The 15,005-nt window shown below is 38.4% G+C and overlaps 1 protein-coding gene across 4 annotated transcripts in view; it reads right to left on the bottom strand.

The window, feature by feature from the left end:
* Window positions 1-15,005, bottom strand: part of ATP11B (ATPase phospholipid transporting 11B (putative)) — a 68,159-nt gene that overhangs the window by 2,924 nt on the left and 50,230 nt on the right. Inside the window, exons 26-30 of one of the 4 annotated variants that reach the window (XM_064458069.1) lie at window positions 14,477-14,542; window positions 14,102-14,205; window positions 13,281-13,446; window positions 9,314-9,399; window positions 1,771-1,904 (exon numbers count right to left, since the gene is read on the bottom strand). In XM_064458069.1, coding sequence (XP_064314139.1) covers window positions 1,802-1,904; window positions 9,314-9,399; window positions 13,281-13,446; window positions 14,102-14,205; window positions 14,477-14,542 — 525 coding nt within the window. In that variant the 3' untranslated portion in view covers window positions 1,771-1,801. Of the gene's footprint in view, window positions 1-27; window positions 1,905-4,900; window positions 5,024-9,313; window positions 9,400-13,280; window positions 13,447-14,101; window positions 14,206-14,476; window positions 14,543-15,005 lie in introns of those variants that run through there. The other 3 variants (XM_064458070.1, XM_064458068.1, XM_064458067.1) reach the window with 3 other exon arrangements.

The raw sequence follows: 15,005 nt of genomic DNA, 5'->3' as shown, positions 1-15,005 counted from the left end.
GGTAAGCAGACAAGAAACCTGAAAAAAAGCAGTCTTCAAGAAGTGTTTAATATTCTGTCAGATATGAGTTATCATCAATAAATATTTTTGAGTTCTTTAAGAAAAATTGAGTGAAAGAAAGCAGAAATTGTAAAACAATGTAAATGCATTGCACAAAATAAAACACGGAATACCTACCTTGTTAGGCTACACATTACTAAGGCAAATGCTAACTAAAAGTCTGCCCTAATTGGGTAACAATAAATGAAAAAAACAAAAAAAAAGTAGAATGAGAAGTTCCTCATTTGGAAAGCAGTTTTACAGAGAAGGGGGGTGGGAGGGAAAACCCCAAAAACTTAGAGCATCTGCTATCAAAATGCTGATTTTTAGACCAATTAAATGCTCATCTTGTAGATTAAAAATTCTATTAAATTGTTTATTTTGTACATCATGCCCGCTTTCTATACAGCAAGAGTTTGAAATAAAATGTACTTAATCATAACAGTTCATTTGTCATATGGAATGGAACATTTTGCATAATCATACCCTAGATTTGTAGAACCATCGAATAAATTTCATATGCAAGCCAGAAGAGAGAATGAACAAAACCACGGACACCGTGTCCAACACAGGAGTTCAAAACAGAGAGGTACTACAGACCAAGTCAATGCCGAAAGGCAGAACCAGAACTGACAAGGCTTGTCAGTGAAAATCACCCACACAAGATTTTATACCGAAATGAATGATAAAGTTGTTCAAATACAAAATGAGTTTCCTTGAAAACATGTGAAGGGCAACTTTTTCAGGTTTGCCTTTTCACCAGCGAAGGACCACGATATCATTCAGGGACTGAGAGATTACGATGTACAAAAGACTATTTTTATTTCTACCCCCAAATATTTCCATGTTTGTCAGCTATCCCTCTTTATTTGGAAATAGGGAGATGGCACGTTAGCAGGTTTAGTAAGAGCTTTTCTCACAGTTATGCTGACTGCAAGAGCAGTATTGCTCCTTAGATGCATTTGATTACACTAACGTGCTTTTATCCCACCGAGGTTTGTGAAGGAAAAAGATTTAGCACGTACTTTGGAATGGCACACATGATCTTGACAATAAACCTTCTACAACCGAAAAAAAAAAAATTTAAAATTCTTAGAACCTGAAGGCTCTGTTCTGTCAATTACTCTGATTTTAGAAATAGATTATAAAAGTTATACTACAAAAATATTTCATCTTCATATCAATCAATGGCTGAAAGATTTAAAGACTCTCCTTCTAACAATGAAGTTATACTTAAGGGGGGAATGTGAGCCTTTTGTATATCTTCAGGAGTAACGCAAGCTCCAAGGTAAATATTTGGAGGTTGTACATCAAGAACCAAAGGGAAGTCTTTCGACTTTACAAACAACTCCTGATTTGTGAAGGCAAAAAAAAAATATCATAAAAAGTAGACCAAAACCAGCAGCAAGGCTTGATTTTCTAAAGAGAAGAATATACAAATTGAGACGTTACGATACATACAACACAAGAACTTGTACTAAGCCAAACTAAACGTTTTAACAGAAAGCTTTTGAAAACTGTTTGCCCCCTCCCCATCCCAAAAGAAAGCACTCAAAAAGAAACAAGAAACTGATCTTTTAGGATGAAAAAAGTACGATAAAGAGTTGCATTTCCTACTTAAATAAGCAAAACCTGCAGCTGGTTTGCTAGACATCTATTGCTGCAGGCTCATCAGGTTCCAGTTTATAGGAGAATCGTCTGCAGCAAAGGCTATTGAGAGAAATGCCACACCTGTTGACCCGGGCTGGACTACATCTTCCCATTAGTCGTTCCAGCATTCTTCTAACAGATGTGCATGCTGTTTCCCCATCTGAGAAGCAGCACATGGAGTCCAAGCAGTTGATACCTGAACCTGCCTCAGTAAGCTGGAAGGAGGAAATAAAAAAAGTCAGTACTCAGATTCTAGCACTGAAGATGTTATCAGAAAACACTTAGGAAAAGCAGGTTTTCTTAGAGTGTTGAATATTTTTCAATTTTTATAGGAGAACTACAGTGATGAATAACATTATAGACCTTAGGAAGGGAAATGGTAGGCTAAAATTTGATCCTCCCAAGGTTTGAATACAGCCTCGGTGAGCATATGGAAGTCATTTAGCACCATCTCTGCTTCGTGTTGGAAACACAGTGTTTAGCAGTTGTCTGTGTTACAGCTGTAACTGATCTCTGGAGCAGAGCACCATGCAGTTTAAGCTGTGATGCCTTGGTTAACCTCAGCAGAGGTACAACAATTTATACAAGCTGCAGGTCTGCCCTATTTTAAGGGAAATCTACCCAGATACCACAGGTACCCTTGGATTGGTAAGGAACAAAGGCACATTCTGGATTTTGTGAACATCTTTTATCTAAATGCAAACCAGGCTGATGTTAGAAAGGTTCAGTCACGTTCATGCCAGCATGAAGAGTAATTCAACATTAGCATAATAAACTTTCTACTGTTCGTTCTTTGTAGGTGAAAAAGACCCAAACAACATGAAAGTACTAAGAGAGAGATGTATGGGTTTAAGTTATGTACCATCTATCAGCGTGCTCCTGCATACTAATCAACCACAGTGTAACTAAAATCTAACTGAAATCTAATACTGCTCGAGAGAGAATACCCAAAACTGACTTCAGTATCCTTTCCAAAAGGAAGTAAAAACTGTGGAGTGTGGGGATGCTTTTTAATTTAATTTGAATCTCTGCATGAGAGCATCCTGGCAAACAAATGCCGAATACACAGGCTAAATCTAAGCATCCATTATCCTCACCTCACTCTCGGACACCAGCGAATAAAGAAATCTGGGAGGAGGCATCTTAGTCTATGACAGGACACAGCTCACTTAAGAGCTTCCCCCAACTTCTCACTGTCTGACCAAAGGTCTCTCTGGCTGTTGGCTAAAGACTTTGGTTTCCGACCCTAATTTTTGCCAAACACTGCAAAGGAAAGCAAAGAACCTCAGCGTTTCCTACGGAATGGTTTCCTATGAGTGGACACACTCCTTCCTAATCCCCCAAAAGAGGCAACTGGACAGATTCCTATACTACAAAGAAGAGACAGGTACCAGAAACAAGAGGCATCTGGAAATCCAAGAGGCAGGAAATCCCAACTGGTAGGACGAGAAGGGAGCACACAGGCAGAGCTGGTGTTTCCATGCACCTTCTCCTAGGCCTGTCCCTTCCTCAGCTCCGTTCTGCATTCCCCACGGTCCCTCCAGAGCTTCTCGTCACACCGCTTAACGTGATGCTTACCAGACTGTCAGTTAGCAGTTGTACCAACTTAGAGAAAGCATTACCAAATGAAACCCTTGATTCAGCTGCTGCACCTCAGAGGCCACAAGCAACTGCAGGCAGAACGCACTTCTGACCAACTCGCACTCATTTGGGAGGACTTCTGGACACAAAGTGAACAATTGCTACGACAACAAACCTCTGTAAATACCCAAGAGACAGGAGCAGAAGCATTGCAACTGACAAGGTCTGGATGGAGCTTTAGTTAAAGCAAACCAAGCGAAAACACACCTCAACAGAACTTGAGGTCCCGACCACCCTTATTTGGTGGCCATCACATCTGGTCACAACTGTACTATCACAGAAGACACCACAATTAGGAACAGCACAATCTGCAGCATTGCAGTACTAGCAAATATGACCCTCACAGCCACCTGATACTGCGCTCAGTGTATCAGAGAAGAAATCACACAGAGCAGAAGGAATTCCTATTAGGAAGTCAGGAAGCAAGCTCCCTGCTGCATATGCAGCGATCTTCACAGCTGTGTTCACAGCAATACGAAACAAACTCCCAACATTCCTACACTTAGGATTTCAGAAGGCGTATTTAGCCCATCCTTTATCTTGAAGCAGACCAATTAATACCTTTAAAGTTACTGTGAAAGGTTGTATTAGAGCAGCTGTATGTAGGATTAGATGGACCAGACATTTGTTTTCCCTGGAATCTGCTGACCCGAGAGCTGGCAGTCCTAGATACTATTCAAAGACTGACAGAAAGAGGAACCAAGACTAACCCAAACTAGCTTCCAAGGAGTGAACCCTCAGCTCTGGATTTTGGAGGGCTGATGTCTCTTCACTAAAATCTTTGTTCTTCTCAAGTCAGATACTCACAAAAAGCTAGGATCACGCTTGAACCACAGTTTTAAGAAGGGTAATATTAACCTTTCCATTAAAAAAAACTGCAAATGTGACCTTACATAAGCCTGGAAACAACATTTATGTTTTATCAAACTCACAGTTAAGTGTAAAGTAATACTGGGAGAGCATTAAGGACAATATAAAAATAAATTAAAGTTAATGTGTAGTTATATTGTGAATCTCTGCCTGGTGAACATGGATTTTTATATTTATATCTACTACATAGAAGGAAGATACTTATATTATGCTAAAGAGTCCCCTTTGTCACTTTTCTCTCTGTGGCAGACAATTATGACCATAGTTTTGTATCAAAGTAGAACCTGGCATGGTAAGGCAATAAAGCATAATGGTCTCTGAAGACCTGAAACAAACCCTCAGAAAACAAAAGGCATTAGAGACAATGCTTTAAAAAAACAAGTATAGAGAAATACCCGATATTATTCATATTTGGGCTGCAAATAAAGTATTTTCATAAGGTAAGATCCAGGATCACAATAAACATAATACTCTGTATGATAATGGCCCATTTCACATGATAAATCAAAAAGCAACTGAAGTGCAGAATTAAGGAATGATTCAGCTTGATAAGGAAAAAAATCAAACCCACATACTATGATGCAAATTTTCCTGTAGATACCAAAATATGGGTATTTTGTAGATGGCTCCATGACTGTCTGTATATGATATACATAAATATATTACACACACACGCATTAGGGTAGAGTGGGAGTACTACCTAGTGAACGTAAGAACTGTCGGGTAGGCTAGACGGATCTAGCAGTTGCCTATTGTCCTCCCCTCTGTGCCTGCTTTCAGCAAAGTCACATGCTGAGCTGACTGAACCCTTATCTTCTTCCATCTAGAAGGACAGAAAAGCAACAAATCTTATAAAGCACCATGCTTGCATTGCTTTCAAACAGTTACCATTTTTATATGAGCTTTCATTTTACAGATCTGCTCTTGAGAGAGCAAGGCATATTTACATATGACCTATGCAAAAGGCAATTTGTTCAAGTTAATCAGTGGATCAAGCACGGTTTATCAGTGCACAAGTATTAGAAGTGGTCGGTCTTTTTGCACATCATAGACTACAAAAGGGAAAAGCCCAACAAATTTGAAATCTATTTAAAATTTTCAGATTTTGGTTTCAGATTTTAGAGTTTTGTTTTCCCCCTTCTAATAGAAAGGACCATTTCCGTTCGTTTGTCTTATGCCACAAGACAGACATTTCAACTAAACATTTAATCACACTGAAATACACAGTTAGGACTTTGATGAACAGGAAATGTAATCCCGTACATCAAGTTAAGAGGACTGCAGCGTATTTTCCTGAGCCCAGGTCCTAGCTGCCAACATGTCTGATGACACACGGACGTTTCACAAAATATATCAGATGGTTTATATTACTCCACGATTCAGATAAAACTTGCTCCCTATTGTAAAGCTCACTTTCTTTAACCCTTCATACACTATATACCCAAATCTCAAACCATTAGATTTATAATTTTAGAAGAAAATACATGGATGTTGATATCTAACAACTTCATTGGCCATTACGTTTTCAATGTTTTTCTATTCTTCATCTCTGAGTCAAATAAATGTATAAATGTCAAATTATTTCACTATTTCAAAGTCATTAGACAAAAGTATCTTCAGGTAAGTAAATACGTGCACTTTTGTGACTGAAGGTAAGTCTGAAATAGTCTATTCTTCTCCCATTTATTCCCTCTTCCTGCAGTAGATTCTGCGGATTAGCTAACAGATCAGCACCACACTATGCTAACACAATATACAAACCTGGAAAGGAAGAGATTACCCGTGTTCGAAGTTTAGCATATTAAGATGTTCTGGTGTACTTCACTAGTGTGAATGTGCGTTGGCACTTGAATAGTTGTCCTGGAAATGATACCTTCCTTACACAAAACATTTGCAGTAAAAGGAGCAGAAACCTGTCTCTTCTCAACCTCTACAGAGCTGGGCTGGATCAGGTATGAAAGCTATTAGGAGGGGAATCCTACGAAACAGTATCAAGAGGAAAAAATACAGACAAGTAACGAAGCCCATAAAGCCAGGACCAGGAGTCTGGAGCTCTGGACACAGCTAAAGAAAGCAGATTTGTACAGAGATGAAGGGAAAACAAGGCAACAACAGACTCATGGGCCTGTAGACGGGAACGAACAGGGTCTTGGCTGTGCTAAGGCAAATGCTACAGTTTGAGAGTCCCAGATGTAACGTTATGCACTGACAGCAGTCCCTGTAAATAAAAGCCTTTTTTGTGTTTTACATTTCCCTAGTATTGCGTGCAGTTGTAACACACTGTCCAAGAGTAAAAACTCCATAAACATAGTTAATCCCCTCGGTAAGTAGGATGAAAACACCTGTCAGAGCAACACTTCTCATGTGGCTTAAGATTTCTGACAGTTCTCAAAGCACAGAGATGCATGTGTATATATTATACATAAGACTGTGTTTACAAAGAAAACACTGAAGTGAGACCGAGTGGGGCCCAGTTAGCACCCTATCGCAGGTGTTCCGAGAACCGGAGGAACAGCTCCAGAGGAAAGCACTCCTCAGCCAGTCTCCAGTTAAGCGCAAAGCCTGCGCCGAACCTGCGCTGCCTGATTTCCTCTTCATCCGAGGCTACAAAAGTGACAGCAAAGTTCAGAGGTAAGAGCTTTAACAGTTTAACGCACACAAGGCTGCATTTCTGACGTGCAGGAGTCACACAGACACCTAAGACTCCCCTCAAAGCTCTTCACTGTGTATCAAAAACGTGCATAACAAACCTGAGCCTTTTGATAACACAATGCTTATCTTTTAACTTGCATTCGTAAAGGTGTTCTCCTTTTGTATATCAACAGAACAGTAGGCACATTTGCAGAACAAGGTGTAACTCAGTTTAACCTGGCAGTATACTCCTCCTGAGGATTTTAATATATATTTAACAACAAGAAACCGCCAAAACCTGTTCATCAATCCGCGTGCATTCTGCAGCCACAGGATGCAGCTGCAGGGCGGGCGGGTACAAATGAGGTGACAGAATTAGCTGCTTACACCTACATTCACCAAGCAGCTGGTTTGTTTCATGTTCCTACGGCCTTCCTTGCTTTCTCTGCTATACTGCTTTTGGAAAACAGCTGCCCTGAACACCACAGAAACTAACCCACGGTTTTCACTCCAAATTAGCTTTTATTTACTAGAGTGAAGTGAGTAGTTTCCCTCTATTAACTGATTTTCCTTTTCACTGTTTTAGGGAAGAACCCACAGGATAGCTTCCGAACTTCATGCAAACACTACAAATAGAGAACTGGAGAAACCTGAATCCTTGTTTCTTTCTTGTTGCACTTTACAGCTTTAACCGCATAGCATAAGGCACTCTGCTTGTGCTTCAGGTAGCTTACTGTTAGACACGCAGGTGCAGAAATTCTGACATATGAGAGAATTTGATTTGCATAATAATTTGTTACTCATGGACAAAACAAAGTTCCTTTTTTTTTTTCAACCCCTTCCCTAAGAGTAACATGAAGAAAGTCCCCTCAAGTTAGCATTCTCCTGTTTTTAGTATTTTAGTAACTGCACTGCTGCATTCCTAGACAGCTGTATTTTTTCTTTCACCATCCAGTTGCATAACCCTTAAAATGTGTTTAAGTTTTGGAAAGTATAACAGATTCTTTTGTTATAACACCTTTGGTATAGATATGATGCAACAGGTAATTCACTTTAATAATTCATTGAGAAAACAGATGTTTGCTAGAAATATATACATCTGAAGTTTTAAAAAGGTAACTTACATTACGCTAATAAACCAAGAATTTTAAAAGCTAACTTGTAAAAGCTTTTGCAGAGGAATCTCCCCAATATATTGCTAAATTGACTGAAAAAATCAAGAGGCACGCTGCAGTTTGCCTGTTTCAAAGCTAGTAAGTGCTGAATTTAAAACAAAAAACACCCCCACACTACCTCCCTGGGGTATTTGGAAATCTAAGCTGATATGTTTCACAGGGGAACAACTAACAGCTAAACACAATAGCCCTTTCAAGTTTTGCCTTGCAATGGTACAGCACACTCTCAGCAGAAATACAAAGCTTTCCTCTTCCCGCCCCCCCAAAGGACTTGTATCATCTGTTTCAATTAACCACTAAAAATTCTCTGCTAATCATTTACAACGCCAGCCTCCTGCCTCCTATTTTCCCTCAGCCAAACATACAGCAATTAGGTCTCAAAAATGTAGTCTGGTTGGTTCTCCTAGCACCTACTTGCATGTTTTTAAACAACATAGTCACTAAGTAGTATTTAAAGGGAATCAGTTGCATTAATTCTTGCTATAAAATACAGAAGCAGGTACAGGTGGGATAAAACATCAAACAGGTTGAGACATTATTTATACATATTAATTTTTTGGTCTTACAAATGAGAAGCAGCATTTGATAGCATTTCATGTACTGAACTCGGTGCATTTGAAGTTTCAGAGTCACAATGGTTCACCTACACAGACACATGTACGCTTTGATCTTTTTGGAATAATTTTCTAGGACTTTGCAGCCAAATGCCTTTAGGAATATGTGTCCATACACATTGAAAACAAACAACACTCGCTTTATAGATGCATAAAAACAAACACAAAAAGCCTTAGCTGCACAAGTATATGTACGCACCCGAACTTAAAATGTTTTCTGCCCTTTCAACACAACCGAAAGCAAATTAAAATGGGCAAACAACACGCAAGAAATTGCTGCCTGAAATTTACGGACCTTCCTGTCACGGCCTTATGAAGATGAAATTATCCAACATGCAAAAAGCACTGTTAATTTTGATGATAAAGAAATTAAAAGCATTATAACCATGCTAGAAACTATGATTATTTAAAAATGGATGCAAGAAGAGCTAGATCTGTATTCCGAAGGTTGTGTGTCATGCTAGGGATGTTTTTTTCCTAAAAAAAGCACGTCGAATGCATGCTACTTCGGAGAAGCATTTGGCTCAAAAACACAGAGCAAAGCCAAGAAATAACCAAACTGAATGTATCTGCACTACAGGTGTTGCCCTCTCAACCCGCTAATATTCATGCCTCTTCCCATCTCTCTCAGCACTGGTTAGTTCACCTCCAGCATGCATAAGAGTTGATGAGGAACTGTCCATCCTACTCTACCTAATTTTGCTCAGCTGATTCCTTGCCCTGGACAATGGCTGCAGTGCGATGAACTCGTCACTTAAAGCAACTCTGTTGGAGTACATCTACAATTGGACAGAGAAGGGGTGGAACATACATGTCAGTAAGTAGCAGCAGTAATTTTCCAAGAGAAAGACACAGGACAAGACATTGTTATTTAAGTGGAATACACATCATATACAGAACACAAGCCTGGTACCTTCAGGACAGCTCCTGGGATCATCACAGCCAATTATTGTTTGGTAGGACCATCCTTAAGCGTACCTTAGCTTTCACACTGAGAAAAAAGGCCTAAACGCTTTTACATCTGTGCTTTACCAGACATCTTTATTCAGTACTACCTTCTGCCCTCAACAATGCTGTGATTTATATTTACCCAAAGCTTTACATTTTGATTCAGATTTACCTTACTGTCTACTTGCTCCTATATTATTCTGTAACAGACCTATAGTCAGAAATTACCCAGAAGCTACTTCAGGTCAACAGACTAAAGTCAAACAAAATACCATGGATTTTCTTTAAAGCCAGCAAAAAACACTTGGAACACAGAAAGAAATTACACACATGTACCCTAAGAGCATTAAGGAAGGCAGAGTTAACCAAACTCATCCCTCTGTAAAAGTCAACTCATGCTTGCCTGTCAACATTTTAATATACTGACTTTCCCAAATGGGACAGATTTTATTTTTTAGGTGGTTGTGACACAGAACAATATTTACATTTAAACATTTCTCTTTAGCAGAATTTCCCAAGTGTTTCTCTCTCATACCAGTTAAATTTATTTGCTCTCTTATGAATAAATTAGCTACATGTAACATCCAACTGATGAGAGACAGATTGACTGTTGATGCTATGACCTTATACTAAATAAAAGATATAAAACTAAGTTGCTTATATACTCAGTAGAGTAAGGCAGATGCCTACAGATACAGTGAATTCAAAGCACTAAATTGGGTAACTTGCACAACTAGTGTGCTCTTAGTTTCTGGAAGATTAAAACAACAGGGGCAAGCATTTTCATCTGAGAAACCTGTGTTTTGCTCACTGCTCCTGGGAATATTTTAGAATTTAAGTGATGCGGGACAGACAAAAATAACTTAAATGGCTGTGATTAAAAAATTAGTAACTAGTGCATGTAACAATTTATCTTGGCCTAATAAAAACTTAGTAACTGTAAATTAAACTTTTTCTCTCCCTCAATATGCAAATATACTTAGTCCTACAATGAAAAGTACTCGGTTATACAGAGGGTGCACCTACACCGTGAAAAATGCATTTAAAAGGGCAAGATGCAAAGTTCCATAATCACTCTTTGAATGACTTTCATGGAAAATTGCTTTTAGAACAAAGACATTCTCCAAACTCATTCTGAGAGTCAGCCCTCTCCTCTGCTTTGAAACAGAAAGAAAAATATTTACTAGAAATTTTAAATAAGTCTAATGAGGTACAATCATGGAAGAAGCATTCTGTCACTTTTTGACAATAAATTTATTAAGTTGGCCACCTGTTCATCTTCACTTATGTCTATTTCCTCACTACAAGAATAGCTGATGAGATTCAGTGGGGCTGATCGTCCCATTAAAAATAAGAGTGGGAAAATCTCAACAGTTTGAACCTCATGAGAGCAACAAACAGGTGTCACCTTTTCACAAGTACGTTTTAAACTATGATTTCATTATCAGACTCCCAGAGAAACCACTGAATGGCTGCTGAAGCATTTCTGGTTGATACCTCAACTTTGCAATATCAGGCATTAAGTGTTTTCAGAAAGACAGTATTTTGGCAAACATAGACCCTAATGCTGACACTGTCAAATGGCAAAGTAGAAGGGAAAGGGGGGGGGGGGGAGATGACTAATAGAGATGCACAAACCCAAGTCCCACGGCTATGAATCAAGCTATAACAACAGGAAGACTGTTAAGACATTCATCAAGATTCTATCCTAAAAATAAGTCCGACTGTGTCCTTGATGACACAACTGCAGTGGGAGCAAACTGAGCCCAGAAGTTCTTTAGAACTGATTCAGAAAGCAAGAGACTACAACAAGAGGTATGTAGATAAAGCTAGGGAAAAAAAAAGCTATGGGCTTTTCTATTTTTAATTCAAGCCCTTTAGGAACATGAGAAACCTCGATAACCGTACCTATACGCTGAAATAGAAACAGCTGATGTACAGGAAGGAAGGAAAAGGGAAGTGTTCAATAAATATTGCCACTCATTTTTGAAGGAAAAAAAGTAACTATCATTACCTACAGAATTTCTAAATCAAGACTGTTTAATCCAAAAGAGTGCAATAACATGCAGTCAAGGGTCTTATTGAGTCTAGTGCCACATTCTTCTGAAAGGTAGTGGTTATTTCCCTTGGCTTTTAGCTACTAAATTCCAAGATTGGAAAAAAGCGGCTAATATTCTGGTTTCGGAAAGGGACTAATGGGATATTCTGGCTAGCAATAGGTTTGTCTACATGACGTTGATCCTAGGCAAATTAAGAGAATGGATTTTTTCAAACACACAAATCAGAAGGGTAATATAATCTAAGTAAATAAACACGCACTTACATCAAAGTGACTACAGGGTTAGATGCAAAGGTAACTGTATTGATGTAATGCACTTAGGAGTTCTGTATGGCACACAGCTCAGTGTAATTTGAATTAAAACACTAGGACACTGCAAAATCAGTATGGCACACAAATGGACTAAAAACTGCTGACAGGTTTCAGAACGTAACTGTATATGGGATATCTTCGTCAACTGGATTCTTCAGTCACTTTCACTTTTTTTTGGGCCCTATGCTATTTGACCTCTCATCAGTGACCTGGAAGAAACCAACATAGTCACTTGCAGATGAGAAAAAGGTGCCGAAGATAACAGATATTGATGTATATTATTCTGCAAACTGAATACAGCTGGGGGAATCATTTTTTTCCATAGCTGGCATCGATGTACGCTGTGCTGCAGTATTGTGTCCACTGGTGAAATCCCAGGTTCAAGACTAGCTTGACGAATGGTGAAGATTACAGGAGAAACACAAGAATGTTTAAAGACTGGAAAACAACCTTTTGGACAAGAGGTGCAAGTCCAAACTACTTATCAGTGAGAAAATTAGCTGGATCACAAACCTAACTGAATATAACAAAAAAATTGTTAATAGAAGGCTTTTCGGTTTAGCAGAAAAGGTACAAAAAGATAAAACGCTGGAGACTGAAACCAGAGACAGTAACTATTAAAACAATGGGTCAGGATAGCCTCTCAATAACTGTCACTAAAAAGAAGTAAACACTCAAGTATGGATGAGATATTTACCTAAAAGAAAGCTTATTTTCAACAGAATGATTTCAAGGAGTTTTTATAGCCTATGTCAGGAAAAAGGGAGATTCTGTTATCACAGCGTAACTTTACGCCTCTTCTATGAATTTATGAAAAAGCCACACCGGCAATTATCTTTAATTACACAATCAAATACATGGCATATGATATAATCAAGATTTAAGAAACGCTAATTAAAACAAGTCCTACTAAAGTAATTTTAAAAATATTGTTTTCATCACATTTTAAGAATTCTTACAGTTGAGGAGAGAGCTTCTCACACGAGACAAAAATGAGAGTAAGTTACCATCTTTAATGCAGTACAAAAACGTGTAGCATGATCCTCTCGTACAGTTGCAAGCTGAGATGCAACAGACAGAACGACCCCTTTATAAATAATTTTACTGTTGTTAATATCCGTGACAAACATATGTTATTTCCTCGTAAAACAGTGTCCTCATTCTTCTAGTTTTAAATTAGAAAAATATCTTTTGAAATAAGAACACTTTTACGCATTAAACATGACAGCAACGTAAGAGGATAATTAAATATCACAGGAAAGTAGTTAGTTTACAACACAGATTTTAACAAACGTGTTCTTTTAACTATTGATCAAGTTGGATACAAAGGCATAACATTACCTGAGCTTTTTCAGTACTCGTTGGTTGTAGATGTCTGTACAGCACTTTCTTCACGACATCAAGAAACAAACAAGCGACTACTATGAGGATTATGGCAAACCAAGCAGAACCACTTGACAACAGCTGAACAAATACAAAGTACATGTCCTGGGTATGTAAAAATGGCCTGAAAAGTTAAAAGAAGTGGCAATTACTAAAAGGAACTTCTAGAGACAGAAGTACAGCACAGGCAGGCTCAAGTGTATCTTATTTTACATCAAGCAGCACATCTCTCAGGATGCAGCTACAATTCATGGTGTCCATGAAAAGTCTAGCAATCTGTTGGAACTGACCTGCAAAGAAACTCTGGCGAAGGAGGGTACCAAACTTTGGAGGGAAACGTTCTGGTTTAGCGTTAAATTGTGTTGCAGGAAATCAGTCACCATCCTATCCCTCCAAGACCCCAATACAAGCAAAAATACGCCTCCTTAGTGACTCAATCCCCAGCGTCTTCATTTCTGTTGCAAACATTTACCTATTACACAGCACCTTTGGGAACAGCTATTTTTTAAAAACAAAAATGCCTTTATCGTCACAGGCTGTCAGAGACAAGTAATTTCTGTCCTCGAGCACAGGACAGCTTAGCAGCATTGCTCAAACTTCTAAAATAATCACCAAAAGCGAGCGGCCACTCTAGCTTTAAAAGTGTATTTTCCGACACCTATCACACAATTTAGAGCAACATAGTAGAACATAATACGTCAATGTTTCTTCATACCTTCATCTATCATATGTGCTATAGTAGAAAGGGTGGGGGAGGGGGAGGGGGAAAAGTCACTCACCAGATAATTCCCCCATAAAACAAGGAGAATATGAAATAAAATACAATGGATCCCCAAGTAACAAAATGGTTTATCCATGTCCAGAAGTGAGTTTCTAGTGCCATCTAAAACAAAGAAAAAACTTCAGTGAACTTCCTTTTTCCCCCCACTTCACAGAAGTTAACAAATACTGGTCTGGATGTACTTAATATTATTGTAACATGCAAAAACGACAAAGAAAAGCTTTAACAACATTGAAATGAAACATAAAAATCACTTGTCTGGATTCCTCAAGAATCACCTACTTCTGTATAACTTTTGAATCAATTTTAAATTATTGCTCTATTATATATTTGCCCATATACCCCAAAACAGGGAGCAATTAGTATATCATACCTTCATCGTAACGGTTATAACCATAACGGTGAAGACCAAAGTACCAAATGTCCAGTTTCCAAACATCTAAGAAAATGGCAAGGTAAAAATCATGGAAGAAAAAAAAACCAATCAGTTAAGAGCATTCATAGTAAGTTAGATTATTCTCGAGTCAGCTATACTAACGAAACAAGTCTGTGGACATAAACTTGTAACAACTAATACTGTGAAAAAGCAAGAAGGATACAACACAAACTACTAGAAAAAAGAATACAGCTTATGGTAAGAGCAAATTAACAAGTCATCTTCCTTCTTGGTTCACAACAAACCACCACAAAGGCTACATGAAATATGAAGAAAGTCCACAACAGTAACATGAAATGATAGGAAAATTAAGATAGCAGTTTAACCAAGTATAAGCATCCAATAGAAAGCAAATATTGGGTGGAAGATTTTCACTTCAATGTATGAGCAAAACACTGATTTTAAATGTTTCCAGGTCACTTTCAACGTGCAGCATCACCTGAAAGTTCACTTTTTACCCCAAGCA

Source organism: Phalacrocorax carbo, chromosome 7, assembly GCF_963921805.1.
Source record: "Phalacrocorax carbo chromosome 7, bPhaCar2.1, whole genome shotgun sequence".
Lineage (NCBI taxonomy): Eukaryota > Metazoa > Chordata > Aves > Suliformes > Phalacrocoracidae > Phalacrocorax > Phalacrocorax carbo.
Note: the sequence above shows the minus strand (reverse complement) of the source record. Positions and strands in the feature narration are given on the sequence as shown.